The 13,028-nt window shown below is 43.7% G+C and overlaps 1 protein-coding gene across 1 annotated transcript in view; it reads right to left on the reverse strand.

The window, feature by feature from the left end:
* DSCAM (DS cell adhesion molecule) overlaps window positions 1-13,028 on the reverse strand; it is a 760,400-nt gene that overhangs the window by 49,476 nt on the left and 697,896 nt on the right. Inside the window, exons 22-26 of the mRNA XM_064380165.1 lie at window positions 11,875-11,992; window positions 10,315-10,478; window positions 8,562-8,660; window positions 5,125-5,313; window positions 3,678-3,968 (exon numbers count right to left, since the gene is read on the reverse strand). Coding sequence (XP_064236235.1) covers window positions 3,678-3,968; window positions 5,125-5,313; window positions 8,562-8,660; window positions 10,315-10,478; window positions 11,875-11,992 — 861 coding nt within the window. The remainder of the gene's footprint in view (window positions 1-3,677; window positions 3,969-5,124; window positions 5,314-8,561; window positions 8,661-10,314; window positions 10,479-11,874; window positions 11,993-13,028) is intronic.

Here is a 13,028-nt window from a genome sequence, read left to right on the forward strand (position 1 = left end):
ATATCGCGCTGTGTGATCCAAGGGTGTTGGAGGTGATGAGAAATGAAAAGAACTCTTTCTCTAGGTCCCGGCTAACTTATTTTCTTGTTTATTTCCCTCCCTCTGCCTGAACTTCCAACTTACTGTATAGCACACATTTGAAAGGGACTTCATTTTGTGACTCACTGCTGAGCGCAGGCACTTGAAAGCATGAGGCCAGGTTCAGGGCTGACAAAGGCCACATGCATTTACCCAGAATTAAATGTTCCCTTGACTGTCACCCACAGGACGATTGATAGAAGCAATTTGAAAAAACTACACATCAAAATGTTGGGCAAATGGACAGAAGAGCATGTGCAGGGAGAGGGTACTACATACACCGGCATGAGGAAGCTCAAATCCCTTGTTATTAGGTTAATTGCTTACTTTAGTCACAGGTGTAGGACCAGATCTACTTCAACAGCTCCCATTTGAGGGTACAAGAGCTACAGACAATTTTTCAAAAGGGACCCATCTAGATTTCTAAAGGAGCCGACTTTTCACCAGGCATTGTTAAATAGTGCTACAAAATTCAGATTATTTCGAGTTAAAAGGAAACACTGAAGGAAATGAAATCTGAGCTGTCTTAAGCTGCCTTCTATCCAGATGCTGAGTACAATGGGTACAGAGATCTAAATGCAGGCATCCACTTTTGATGGGGCGTGTATTTTGCTACCCTCCATTATAGAAGATGCTCCACCCTACTGCACTTTCCATGTACAACAAGGGCCAGAAAGTCAGCTCTTTAGGAAAAAAGAATGCAAAACTAATTTAATTTTCCCCTAAGCAAAATGGTCTTTATCCCGCATTTAGTAAGTAGAGCGGGGATAACAGAATCCCCGTTCCTCTGTGATCTCTGCTAAAGCTAAGAAGAATGTTCTTCCCACTTTAAAGCGTTTTTGTGGAAACCAAAGCCTCCAAATGCTCCGAAATCCAGGGAGGAGGCACTTACGGGATGCCCATGAAGATGGGTCTGCAAAGCCAAGACAACACAAGGACAAGCAGAAACATTTGGCTGAGGAAACTGCGGAAGAAAGAGAGATCAAGACACGGAGGACTCTGAAACCCGAGTGTTATGAATGTAGGCTGTCAACGCTTGGTTTTCCCAAGATAAAAAAGTTCTTCAGGCAGATGTGACAATAGAGATATTAAAGCTATCTATTCATGAGATTGGTCCAAAGAAATCTGTAATTTCTTTCAAGGAATATATAAATATGAATTCTTATTTCTTAGTGTAATAGTCATTTCATACTTCCAAAATGTAAAGGCAGCTTACAGGATTTTTCAAAACTTGGGACCTTGGATAAAGTGAGAAAAATTATGTTTTCTTATAAGGCAAACATTTAAAATCCGCAGAGCACTCTGTGAATTAGAATCACAGTTTCCAATTCTATACATGAGTAGTTTCTAATTAAATCATTAGCTGTGAGCATATCATCCCTGTGCACATTTAAGCTGAGTGCCTGGGCATGTGCACATATTATAGAGAAGCTGGGGACCAGAGTGTGACACTGCAAGGCAATGATGTAAAGTAAGAAAGATACTTACTACTCAAATATATGCAGGTTGACACGATTTTGTTGCACTCTTCAATGCTAAGTAAAGTGTCGGGTAAGTATCAAAGTTCTTTTCTTTGAAAGATCAAATAATTCAACCACATTACAGGGAGAGGCCGACTTGGAAGCGCTCCTCTGCCTGTGGGTGATGCTTGGTGACGGGGACACCTTTGAAGAAGTCACTCAAGAGTGAGCGCTATAAAATTAGAGAGAGGCAGCCCATGAAAAGCATCGGCCCTTGAAGAGAAAAGTTGTTGTCTGGGAGGGCACAGGCTCTTCTAGGGCCACAGGACAGAGCCCCAGCAGAAGCCAGGGACCCCAGCTGGTGTAACCAACGCTGGAAGAGCTTTCTGCTCAGGGTCCTCCTACAGCCCAGGGACCCAGGCCAGAAGTGCCAGGAAGAGCCTGGGCTCTGGCAGAGGAGGATGTCATGGAAAAATGACCTTGGACAGGAGATTTGGGGTAGGTCTACTCTGTGTGCCTCAAGGTGGGAAGAGTTAGTTGTCAGTTATTTGGATATTATAAGAGAAATTGGCCAGATGAAAACCCCAGGCAACTTCACCTCATTAGCTCCTTGTGGTCATTTCTGTGGGTCCCTAGGTTCACGGCCATTCCTCTTAGCATGGCATAAACTGTGCTCCAAGGAGGTGCCTGCAGGAGCTTTAATAAAGCGGCCTCCCAAATGCACAAAGTAGAGGAAGAATCACTCTCCCGGAGAGCAACCTTTTTTTTTCAAGGGCTGATGCTTTTCATGGGCTGCCTCTGTGTAATTTTACAGCCCTCAGTTATGAGTGACCTTCACTGAAAGGTGTCCCCTCACAAAGCATCACCCACAGGTGGAGGAGCACTTCCAACTTGGTCTTGACTCGGCTCACTGTGATAAAGGGTTTGGGTGTTTCTTGGTTAACTCATTAAATACTGTGGTCTAGCCTGACTAACAGGAAGCAAACAGAAGGCTCCCAGGAGAGTTACACTGGAGCTCCAATCCATCCTGATGAATTGCTGCTGTTTTTATCATGCAATTAGAGCACCTAACTCAATCCTTGCTGTTCCTCTAGTGAGAAATCAGCATCAATGTGCTGCTATTGGGACTATCTAAATTTCCCTCCTACGCCGTAGTCAAGGACACACTCCCTCCCTTTCAGCTTTGCTGGGCTTAGCATTTGATCAGTTAGCAATACATGGCCCTTGAGCCCAGAAAAATGAGTAAGATTTTCAACCATTTATTTTTGGTTGACTAATGTCAAGAGACACTTTACCTAGTTTTTGGAAAGTGAGTGCCAGCTGCAAGTGTGTGTGAGTACGTGTGTGTGCACGTGTTCACGGATTTCTATTACTATCCTGTTTCTGTCAGCGGCCCTGCTCCTGCCCAGAGACTAACATAAGCTCCTTTACCATGGAAAATTGTTTAAGCATATGCAGTTTGAGGGTGTAATGAGTGCAAAAAAGAAACTTGTTATATGGATTGGGATGAGGTGGGGAAAGGGGTGGGAGACAACAAAAGCAATGTTAGCTCACAGACATCAACACAGGCACAGAACCACGTGGTCAAGAGTCCCTCAGCCCTGAGAGAAGTCACTCCTGCCCCAGGACTTCCCAGTGATGTTAGCTCACAGACATCAACACAAGCACAGAACCATGTGGTCAAGAGTCCCTCAGCCCTGAGAGAAGTCACTCCTGCCCCAGGACTTCCCAGTGATGTTAGCTCACAGACATCAACACAGGCACAGAACCACGTGGTCAAGAGCCCTTCAGCCCTGAGAGAAGTCACTCCTGCCCCAGGACTTCCCAGTGATGTTGGCTCACAGACATCAACACAGGCACAGAACCACGTGGTCAAGAGCCCTTCAGCCCTAAGAGAAGTCACTCCTGCCCCAGGACTCCCTATGGCCCTGAGTCTCTTTTTTCTGGACACACAGTAATAGTCATCTGGATATAATGTACTAGGGAGGCCCAGACAGTGTCCACTGGATCTCCAAAGCCTAATAGGCTCCATGGGCACTGGTCACACTATGGCAGATGAGGTTCGATGGGAGAGGGGCAGGGCACACATGCACATCCCCCAAGACACAAACGGGAGAGCCACGAAGCCAGCCAGCTTACTGCCGTCGTAGTTCAGCGTGGCGAAGTTGGCCTGCTTCTCCGCACAGCCGGCGCTGTTGCACACCCGCATCTGCAGCTCATACCACGTGGCTTCCTGCAGGTCATATAGGATGTAGGACTTGGAGAGAGAGGTCCTCTGAGCTGTGGTCCACACCGTGGTCCCAAAGGGTCTGTACTCCAGTGTGAAGGAGGTGATGGGGCAGCCACCGTCATTCCAGCCGACGAGGTTCAGCCTCACGCGCGTGGTGTTGATGCTGGCGAACAGCTCCTGCTCCTTTGAGAACTGGGGCTCTGCGGGAGAAGGCACATGGAGGTCAGCTCACAGGACACATGGGGAGGCCATCAGCATCTTCATGCATTTCCCTCGGACTGCTTCCTCCAGTGAGGTCAGGTGCTCAGTCCAAGTCTGGCTCACAGGCCACTGGCAACTTGTCCCCTATTAAAAGAGACTTTATGAACCAACTGGCTTTCTCTAACTGTAATTACCCGAGTGTGTGAGGGGAAATTGCATGGGTATGGGTTATTTTGGGATATCTTAGAGTTTCCTAAAGAACAACGTGATGTCCACGTATGGTTTCCTTCTGTGGTTTGCACTGCAGTGTGCTGGGTTGACCTTTTTCCACTGTGTGGCGAACGTGACTCCAGAGAAGACAGAGTTGGGTTTGGGAAGCACCAGCAGACTTTCCTCCATATCCAGACACTTGGTCTTGGAGCCCAGGGACCTAATATTTCTGCATAAATCAATCCCGGTACATTTGACCTCTTACCACTTGTTACCCGAAACTCAGGCACTGAGCACAAATAATACCTGTACCATCTCATCACTCGCTCTCCTGCCATCTGACCCCAGCCCACCTCACGGGAAGCCCACGGCAGGGAAACTTTCAGAGACATCTCCTTACCTTCCTATGCTCATACAGAGCTGCATCATCCCTCTTTCTTTCTGGAGTTTCTGGGACAAAACCTTTTTATCTAAATATTATTTGTTTGGGTTCATCTCCTTGAAAGTCCACATTTTAGATAAGAAAATGCAACTCACGTTGAAATGTTAACAATTTACCCCATCATTTTCCCTTTGAAAAGAGGGGGCTATGTGGCAATGTGAAAATCATAGGAAGATGGGCGTCTGGGCTGGCTAAGGGAGAAGGGCGCCTCAAAACGTCTGAGAAGGCAAGGGTCATGCTTCATGGGTGCCCAGCCTTGGCACCTGCCCTTGATTTTTAAATGGCGTTCTTCTTTTTAACTGCAAATGAAACAAAAGAGAGGACTGGAACACTCTGTAATGTCCAGTCATCCCTCTCATTATGCTGTGACACTGCTGAAGCCATCTGAGGAATGACAAAGTTCAGACACATAAACATAAAACATCACGGATCTTTTACGATTCCAATCTCCCCTGCTGGCTGGGAATACAGGATATTTAGAAGTGACGAGAAGGCATACTTACCTTTTCCTAAGGTCTTTGCTTCTATGATTTCACTTATGCGCCCTGGACCCACTCCATTTTGGGCTGTAAGTGTGAACTTATACCAAGTCCCACATTTCAGATTTTCCAAGCGGTAGGAGCGCTCGCTGGGGCTGATCGGAAAGCTCCCCCATTGCTCACTGTTGTCTTCAGAATACTGCAGTATGTACCCTGCAGAGAATGAGAAAGATTCACACGAGCACTGTTTGCTTTCCACGGGAGGTGGACTGACGTTTGCATTTTGTATGGGTCACAGAATGAGCATTCTCAGAACTGAAGAATCTTCAGAGGGAACATTTTCACTCCTTCTGATTCCAGGAAATTTAACCCAGCCTGGGAGAAGCACCATGATGTATTGATTAGTGAGTCATTTGGGCCACACCAGACGTTATCACTGCGAAGTATTTCCGGATAGTGTGGTCAAAATTAAACCACTTTTCTGCTCATTCTCTTCTAATAGCCATAGGGCAGCAGGGAATACTAAGTTGCTAAATAGCTGCCCCTCAGATCATACGTGCCTGAATCCTTGCGTGCAGACATAGGCTGAAGCTGAGTTATTTTTGTGAGATCTGAATCTCTGGGAAAGAGGAGTAGAGATTTCCTCAGCTGCCCCACTCCTCGTGTACTCCTGGTCTCACATCCACAGACACTAGGAGAACCGGCTCGAAGTCTTGCAGCCATCCCAATATCTGACAGTAACCTGGCTTCTCTTTAGTTTGAAGAATTTCTCCAACAGTTCATTCCCCCACAGGACCACGACCTCTACTTTCACAACTACTAATGATGACTGTCCACTCTTGAGCACTCATTCCATGCCAAGTCCTGTCCTAAGCCCTTTGCTTACATTATTTCTGCAACCCTATGAACAGCGATGACTCTCCCACAGAACACGTGACGACACTGAGGTCCAGAGCAGCCAAGTGGTGAGTCCCGAGTGCTGAAAGGAGGACTCAGACCCCACGGTCAGCCTGAAGCCCATGCTGTTCACCCCTGTGAATGCCGAAATATTCTTCCCATTAGCTCCTTCATTCCTGTTGTCTGCAGCCACGTTCCTTCTCTGCTCTGACTAGCCAGCCTGGAACATAGTGTCTTTGCACCAATGAGTTGGTACCTTCTATTCCTGCCCTGTGGAGCTCCATTTTAATAAAAATAAAGCATTTCTTGTCCTCTGCACTGAAGTGTCTCTTAACCTCAAACAGGCAGGTCTGATGATTTCCACACCCCTCACATGGCGATCACTCATCTCTGATGCCTCCTTCTGAGGTCATGGTCAGTATCTTTCCAACTCCTTTCAGCCTTCCCTCCTCACTGGCCAGAGTGTCCCTTCTCCTTCCTGAGCCTTTGTGTTCCTCATCTGAGCTCGGCAAAGCTCCTTCAGTACCTGACAGGTGATACCTGTGCACCTGCTCCCAGCCACATCCCAGCCTGTATTCTAGCCACCCTGCACATTGTAGGAATTCACCTTCCTCCCCTTTCCACCCTCGAAGCCACCTCAAAAAACTCCTCTAATCCTGGGTGATAGGTCTACATAGTTCCCTGTCTCCTGCTACCATCCTCAGTGATATCAGTGTCCATCAGCGTGGGCACACAACTTACAACACCTCCTGATGATGGCAATGGCTCTGGCCACTACTGTGTTTCAGGGATGCTGGGTTATCTTTGTCTTGGAAACTCTCCCTCACTAAAACTGGCTTCATCCCAAAGACCCAGTGCTCTGACACTGTTCTACTTCTCCCACGCTCTCACATATGTGGAATCCAAGCCTCACTTCATTTGAGCCTAAAGCCTAGGGTCCCTTGAGTCCTTCCCTATGTGCCTCCCATTTTTTTCCTGTACGAAGGTTCTCTAGTCAGCCTGGAACATTTGGTAGGGCATTTCAACAAGGAGTCCAGTTTCTCCCACTCTTCAGACTTCTGGCCATGCTTATGTTACTGGTAATCTGTGATCCACTTTTCTTCCCAGCTGTCCAGCATCATTTAAGAAAGTCATTAAACTGTGTTAATTGTGACTCCTACAATCTGTGCTGTGCATCTGCAGCTGGGTCCTTGCAGCGTCTTGGCAATGACTTTGTTCATCTATTAATGACTCCCTGTGGATTTCACAAGGCAGCTGTTACAAATCTATCCCATGCTCCTCAAATCCACAGGCACGTGCTCAACCCCAATCATCCCACTATTTAAAAAAAACACCTCACTTTCTCTTTCCTAAAAAAAAAAGAAAAAAAAAAGAAAGATCTTCCCTTCACCCACTGGAGTGCTGAAAAATGTTTAACAACTGGTTCCTTGGAGAGGAGAGAAATGGTCCTGATTTGTAGAATTTCTGATTTCCATGGTGAGAGAATGTTCTTAGCGGCCACTCAGTGCAAAGCTGGGAAGGGATCGGTGCCTCGCTCCAGGGAGCTGAAAGAGCTGCTCCAGCACACCACTGATGTCACTGTGAAATGCTCCTGACTTCCAGTTTCCTTCTCAGCCTTCCTTCTCTCTCAGAAGAAAGGATGTTCTCTGCCTTAGGAAGTCTAAGCCCTTATTCTCTCTCCCCAGCCCTGGGACCTCCTTTATGGCTCAGGCCCTCTTTCCTGAGTATCTTCTGTCTCTAGCTTAACTCCACTTACACTAGAACGACCATGCTCACTCCTGCCATATAAACCTCATTTAGGCTGCGTGCGGTGATTCATGCCTGTAATCCCAGCACTTTGGGAGGCTGGGGTGGGCGGATGACCTGAGGTCAGGAGTTTGAGACCAGCTTGGCCAACATGGTGAGACCCTGTCTCTACTAAAAATATAAAAATTAGCCAGGCGCAGTGGTGTGCATCTATAATACCAGCTACCGGGGAGGTTGAGTCAGAAGAATCGCTTGAACCTGGGAGGTGGAGGTTGCAGTGGCCAAGATTGCACCATTGCACTTTAGCCTAGGTGACAAAGCCAGACTCCATTTCAAAAAAAACAAAACAAAACCAAAAAACCTTGTTCATACACCTCAACTATAAACTAATTGCAAAGGCTTTGTGCAAATAGATGGCTTTACATCTACACTTTAGGTCCTCTGTCTTTTATTACTTTCTAAGTCAGAACAGTACCCATGGTTATGCAAATGAATGACATCGTGTTGACAAAACAGAAAAGAAACAGTGTGTAGAATCTCAAAACAGGAGATACTCAATTTTCTTTCTTACTTTCTTGCATTTGTTGATATTTCACTTTTTGAATGAGCATCCTTGGATGAATGATTGAATTTCAGCAAATATGCTAAAAATCGAAGTACAGTTTATTTCTCAGGTAATGGAGGGATTGTTTATGTGATATATTTTTTTGGGGGGAGAATAAACTAACACATAACAGTCATTTGCTGAAGACATGTCACTTATTGGCATGTGGATCATATGACTAATAAACTATTGTGGACAGTTTATATCTTCTTACCTCTGATAGAGCTGCCCCCGTTGTCTCCAGGGAGCCAAGAAAGGGTGATAGAGGAAGACGTGGTCTTGGAGACTGTAAGGCGAGGCTGATCTGGTGGAACTAGAGAGGAAACAGGTTATAGAAAACAAGAATTAGTTTTTCACATCTTTAATTTTCCTGAACAGTCATTTACCAACTCATTTTTAACAGCCATTTATTAAAGAAGTGTTTTAGATTGCCAAAATATGCAATTCACTTCTGTCAAAATGTCTATTTAGTTGATATCCTGGGCAAAAGAGATAGAACGGAGTGAATCTATTATTTCAAAAAAATTCAGCCACATTGCTACTTGGATTCATATCTCACTAATTTCCTCACAGTTCCTTGACTGACTGAGTTATTCATCACTAATTGCAATCTTCTTTAAACTTACTAAGGATACATGGATCATTTCACTATGAATTTCAGCCATGAAATTTAAATGAAAAAGATAAATGGCATCCACTTAGCAGTTCTGTTTTCTCAGGATGGAAAAGGGGAAGGAGGAGAAGGAGAAGCAGCTAGTGGGAAAAAGAATTGCAAAAATCTTCACTTTCTAAGCTATTCCTCCAAGATGCAGCGCGCGCGCACACACACACACACACACACACACACACACTCTCTCTCTCTCTCTCTCTCTCTCTCTCTCTCTCTCTCTCTCTCTCTCTCTCTCTCTCTCTCTCTCTCTCCCCCCTCTGAAAATCAAAAGCAGGCCATTGAACTGCAGAACATGAACTGGCCCCTCATCCAACAATTGCAGAGTACATACTGCTAAATAAATCTGGATGGGTTCTGTGACAGAAACACTAAAGAAATTCAGAATCAGGTTATCCAAATTATATAGAAAGCTTTGTCTAAAATTCCCTTCTCTTTTCCTCTGAGAGAAGCCTGATATATTGACCTATCTCTTTAGAGTCATAATATAGTGCCTGTCTTCCAAAATGCCCCGGAATTCTCCTGACTTCAATTAACTTGAAATTCAAGATCAATTTTGCAGTATTTTAAGAAATATAGCTCTTCTCCTTTCCTTTCATCCCACTGAGAACAGTATTGATTTCATTTTTACTTGCTGTAATCTATTAACGTGACAACACGTAAATCCAGAGGCACACACTTCGATTTTTTCTACTAATAAAATATCGCTGTGCATACAAACCTGAACTCAATCAGTTATTGATTGGGATTTACACACAGTTTTAATATGACAATCTTTTAAAATTGCACACATTTTTGTGTATGATCTCAAGAAAAATACTTAGCATTAAATACATAGCTAAATATTATAGCAACCTACTTAGAGCTCCAGTTACTGTCATTTTTTACATATATTGCATATAAAAATTGAGTTAATTAGCATACATAAAAGACCACAATTCAGTCCTGTTTTTTGTTTGTGTTTTCTGGCATACACTTACACATATGTAGAGTAAACAGTACAGTTAATGAAAGTTATGAAGAAGGACTTTTTCAGACATGCACACATAAAGAAAAAAGAGACTAAGCATTTTGTATGCAAAGATGTTTTGTATCTTGATATTATTTCTGAGGTTGTGAATGTTTTATTTTCTTTGATTTGTTTAATTATATTTTGCAAAATAAACATGTTTTTTTCTGTAATATAAAACAGAAGTTAGCTCTTTATAAGGGCTGCTTTTAAAATTTGTTCAGTGTTACTCTTTGCATACAAAGCATACATGTAAAAGATAGCATTAAAAAGAGTCCCCAAATTTTGTACCTTGTACTTGTAAGTTCAAAATAATTTCATCAGATCCCCAGTTGTTATTGGCGATGCAGCTGTAATAGCCAGAGTCTTCTGCTTTCACCGTGCGAATAATGAAGCTTCCGTTGCTAAAGATGCTCCTCCGCCCATCAATCGTTACTAGACTGGGTGTCCCGTTACTGCCTCACAGGAAGAAAAATGCACAGATTAAAGAAATTACAATCCAAATTAGCTGAGGTTGGGGAAAAGCATAAAGACTCTGTGAAGCAAAGAACACATTTGGAAGTTTCATATTTCTTGCATTATGAAAGACCTAAGGTGTATTACATAATGAAAACGATCAATAGCTGAAGTTTTCCTTTGCAAAAATGTTATGTTGAAGACTAAATCTGTGTCAAGGGCCAGATTCTGGCTCAAGTCAGTGGGCTCCTAATCCATGCCAGGGACCGATGGGTTTCTCCCTACTCCATTCTGTGGGCACTGGAGATGTCCTCATTTTGGCAATTCTGGGAATTTCTTCTGTAGGCAGAAGTGCCAGTTTGAACAAATCATATAGGGGAAACTAAATCTTGGGATCATTTTTAGATTCACTTAAAGTCACAATTATTCACGATTTTGACATGAAAAACAACATGTGATATCTCAAGAGGGTGATGAGTTTACCTCAGTATAAAAAGAACTGTGTGGCCATCATAACCACTGTTCCGGTGGCAGATTGTCCAGTCCTCTGGGGTCATCCCCACAACAGGCAGAACGCCAACCTGACCTTGGGAGCTACATATTTCATTTGGATGAGCCAACTTTAAATGTATGAGAAGAGTGGTCACTAAACTAAGCCACTATTTCTACAGTTTGGTCACTACAGCATGCCATTACTTCTACAGTTTATGCCTTTTAAGTGCTTTTGCTTGAAAATAGGCATTTTTCTGAATCCATTATATCACATTTCTATGCCCATAAATAAATGTTCAACCCTTTACTTATATCCCAATTTCTTCTCCTGAATTGAAATAAAGCACTTTAAAAAGATATGTGGATAGACTACATCTCACACACTCTCTCCCTCTTTCTTGGCTCCTATTATTTTAATAATTACTATAGAGCATGGAGAACCAGATTTTAAATGAGCAAAGTACTAATGTATTCCATTTCTTAAAGTTATTTCTCAGGGTATTTGAGTTAGGGACAGTTCACTGTCTTTAAAGAAGAAGAGATAGGTGTTAAGTCACACGACAACTTGGGTACAATCATCTCAGTTATATAGACAATTTACTTGATAGGGTAGAGCAAACTTCCACAATAATTATTGAGTTGGTTCAACTGTTTTCCTTGCAAGCATTCTCTCATGAATTAAAAGGCTCTGAATTAACAGAGGGTTGATACAATAAATCAGACCCTTTCAGTGCTAAGGCTGAGATTCCTTCCCTGCCTTCATCTCAGAAGAACCGGTAGGTTTCCCAGAGTTTTCACCAATAAAAATAAATAAATAAACAAAAGACCACTAGACCCAACCGGAGTATGTCAGATGTAATCTCTTAGAGTTTCACTGAAGGCATACATTGGGTTACTGGTTACCTGTCTTTCATCCATTTGACCGCAGGAGAAGGGTCCCCGACAGCCTTACAAGGCAAGACAATGTCTTTCATCCATGGAGTAGTCACTGTCCCACTGAAGGTCAGGATTCGTGCAGGAGCTGAGGAAGCAAACAGAGTTGAAGCCTGATTACTCCACAGATGTGTCTACACAGAGGCCAACATGACCTGCTCAAATAGGGTAATACCCAAAAATTGATGCAAAGCCAATTCACATTACAATTGTCAATGCTAATCTCTGGTACCTGGGTTATGAAGAATTTTCATCGTTAAGAACACACAACTAGCAGAAAATTTCCATTGTAGCATTTTTCTTTCTTCTGTTGACTAAACATGAGGAGTCCAAATTAAATATTTTGGGCTTCATAAGCCAAGCAGCTCCAAGCTGTGTTTTCTATGAGCCCAATTATTTCTCAGAGCACTTTATGAAGCAATTTATCTCAACACAAAAACTGCTCATTAAAATATACTTTAATATCAGAGAAAGTAGACAATACAAAACGCCAAGGCCCCAAAGACGGGAGGGAGTAAAACTGGAACAAGTTCTACTTATCAATTTCCCAACTGTATTATAACAACTTGATCTTCAGGACACACATTAAGGAGAATGGACATTTTCAGAGTGGCCTCTCTTGAAGAACAATCATTTGCTTGGGACGGTGATTCAGATGCCCAAACAGTAGCATCTGCCAGGGGCATTTGGTGCTGGTGGCCCCAAGGTAGCAGGAAGTCCCAGGAGACAGAGAGAAAAAAGCCCAGAGTAAACTTGCCTTGAAGACCAGTGTGGTCAACAGTGAGAGGTTCTAGTGCTACCTCCGTCAGTGAGTCATAAAAGCTGACAGGTACACGAAACACAAGTCTTCCAGAGAAAAACAATCTGCTCAGTCTTTGCCATACATTGGGACACTACTTTCTGGGGTGTGAACAGGATCCAGGGGCTTCTCCTGTCCTTTGTTTTAGCCAGCATACCTCAGACACTGTCATAGAGCTGGGGACATAGAGGAAACAGGTGCCCTTATGGGAGTTCACCCTCAATAGATGCACAGACATGAAAACCATAGGTGGAAGGCGGTATTGATCTGTTTGGAGCCCATAACAATGGGACCCATGTAAGACCCCTGCACCATTTCTGGGAAG

Source organism: Aotus nancymaae, unplaced genomic scaffold (assembly GCF_030222135.1).
Source record: "Aotus nancymaae isolate 86718 unplaced genomic scaffold, 86718_ANA_hifiasm-v0.15.2.pri h1tg000022l_1, whole genome shotgun sequence".
NCBI classification, from domain to species: Eukaryota; Metazoa; Chordata; class Mammalia; order Primates; family Aotidae; genus Aotus; species Aotus nancymaae.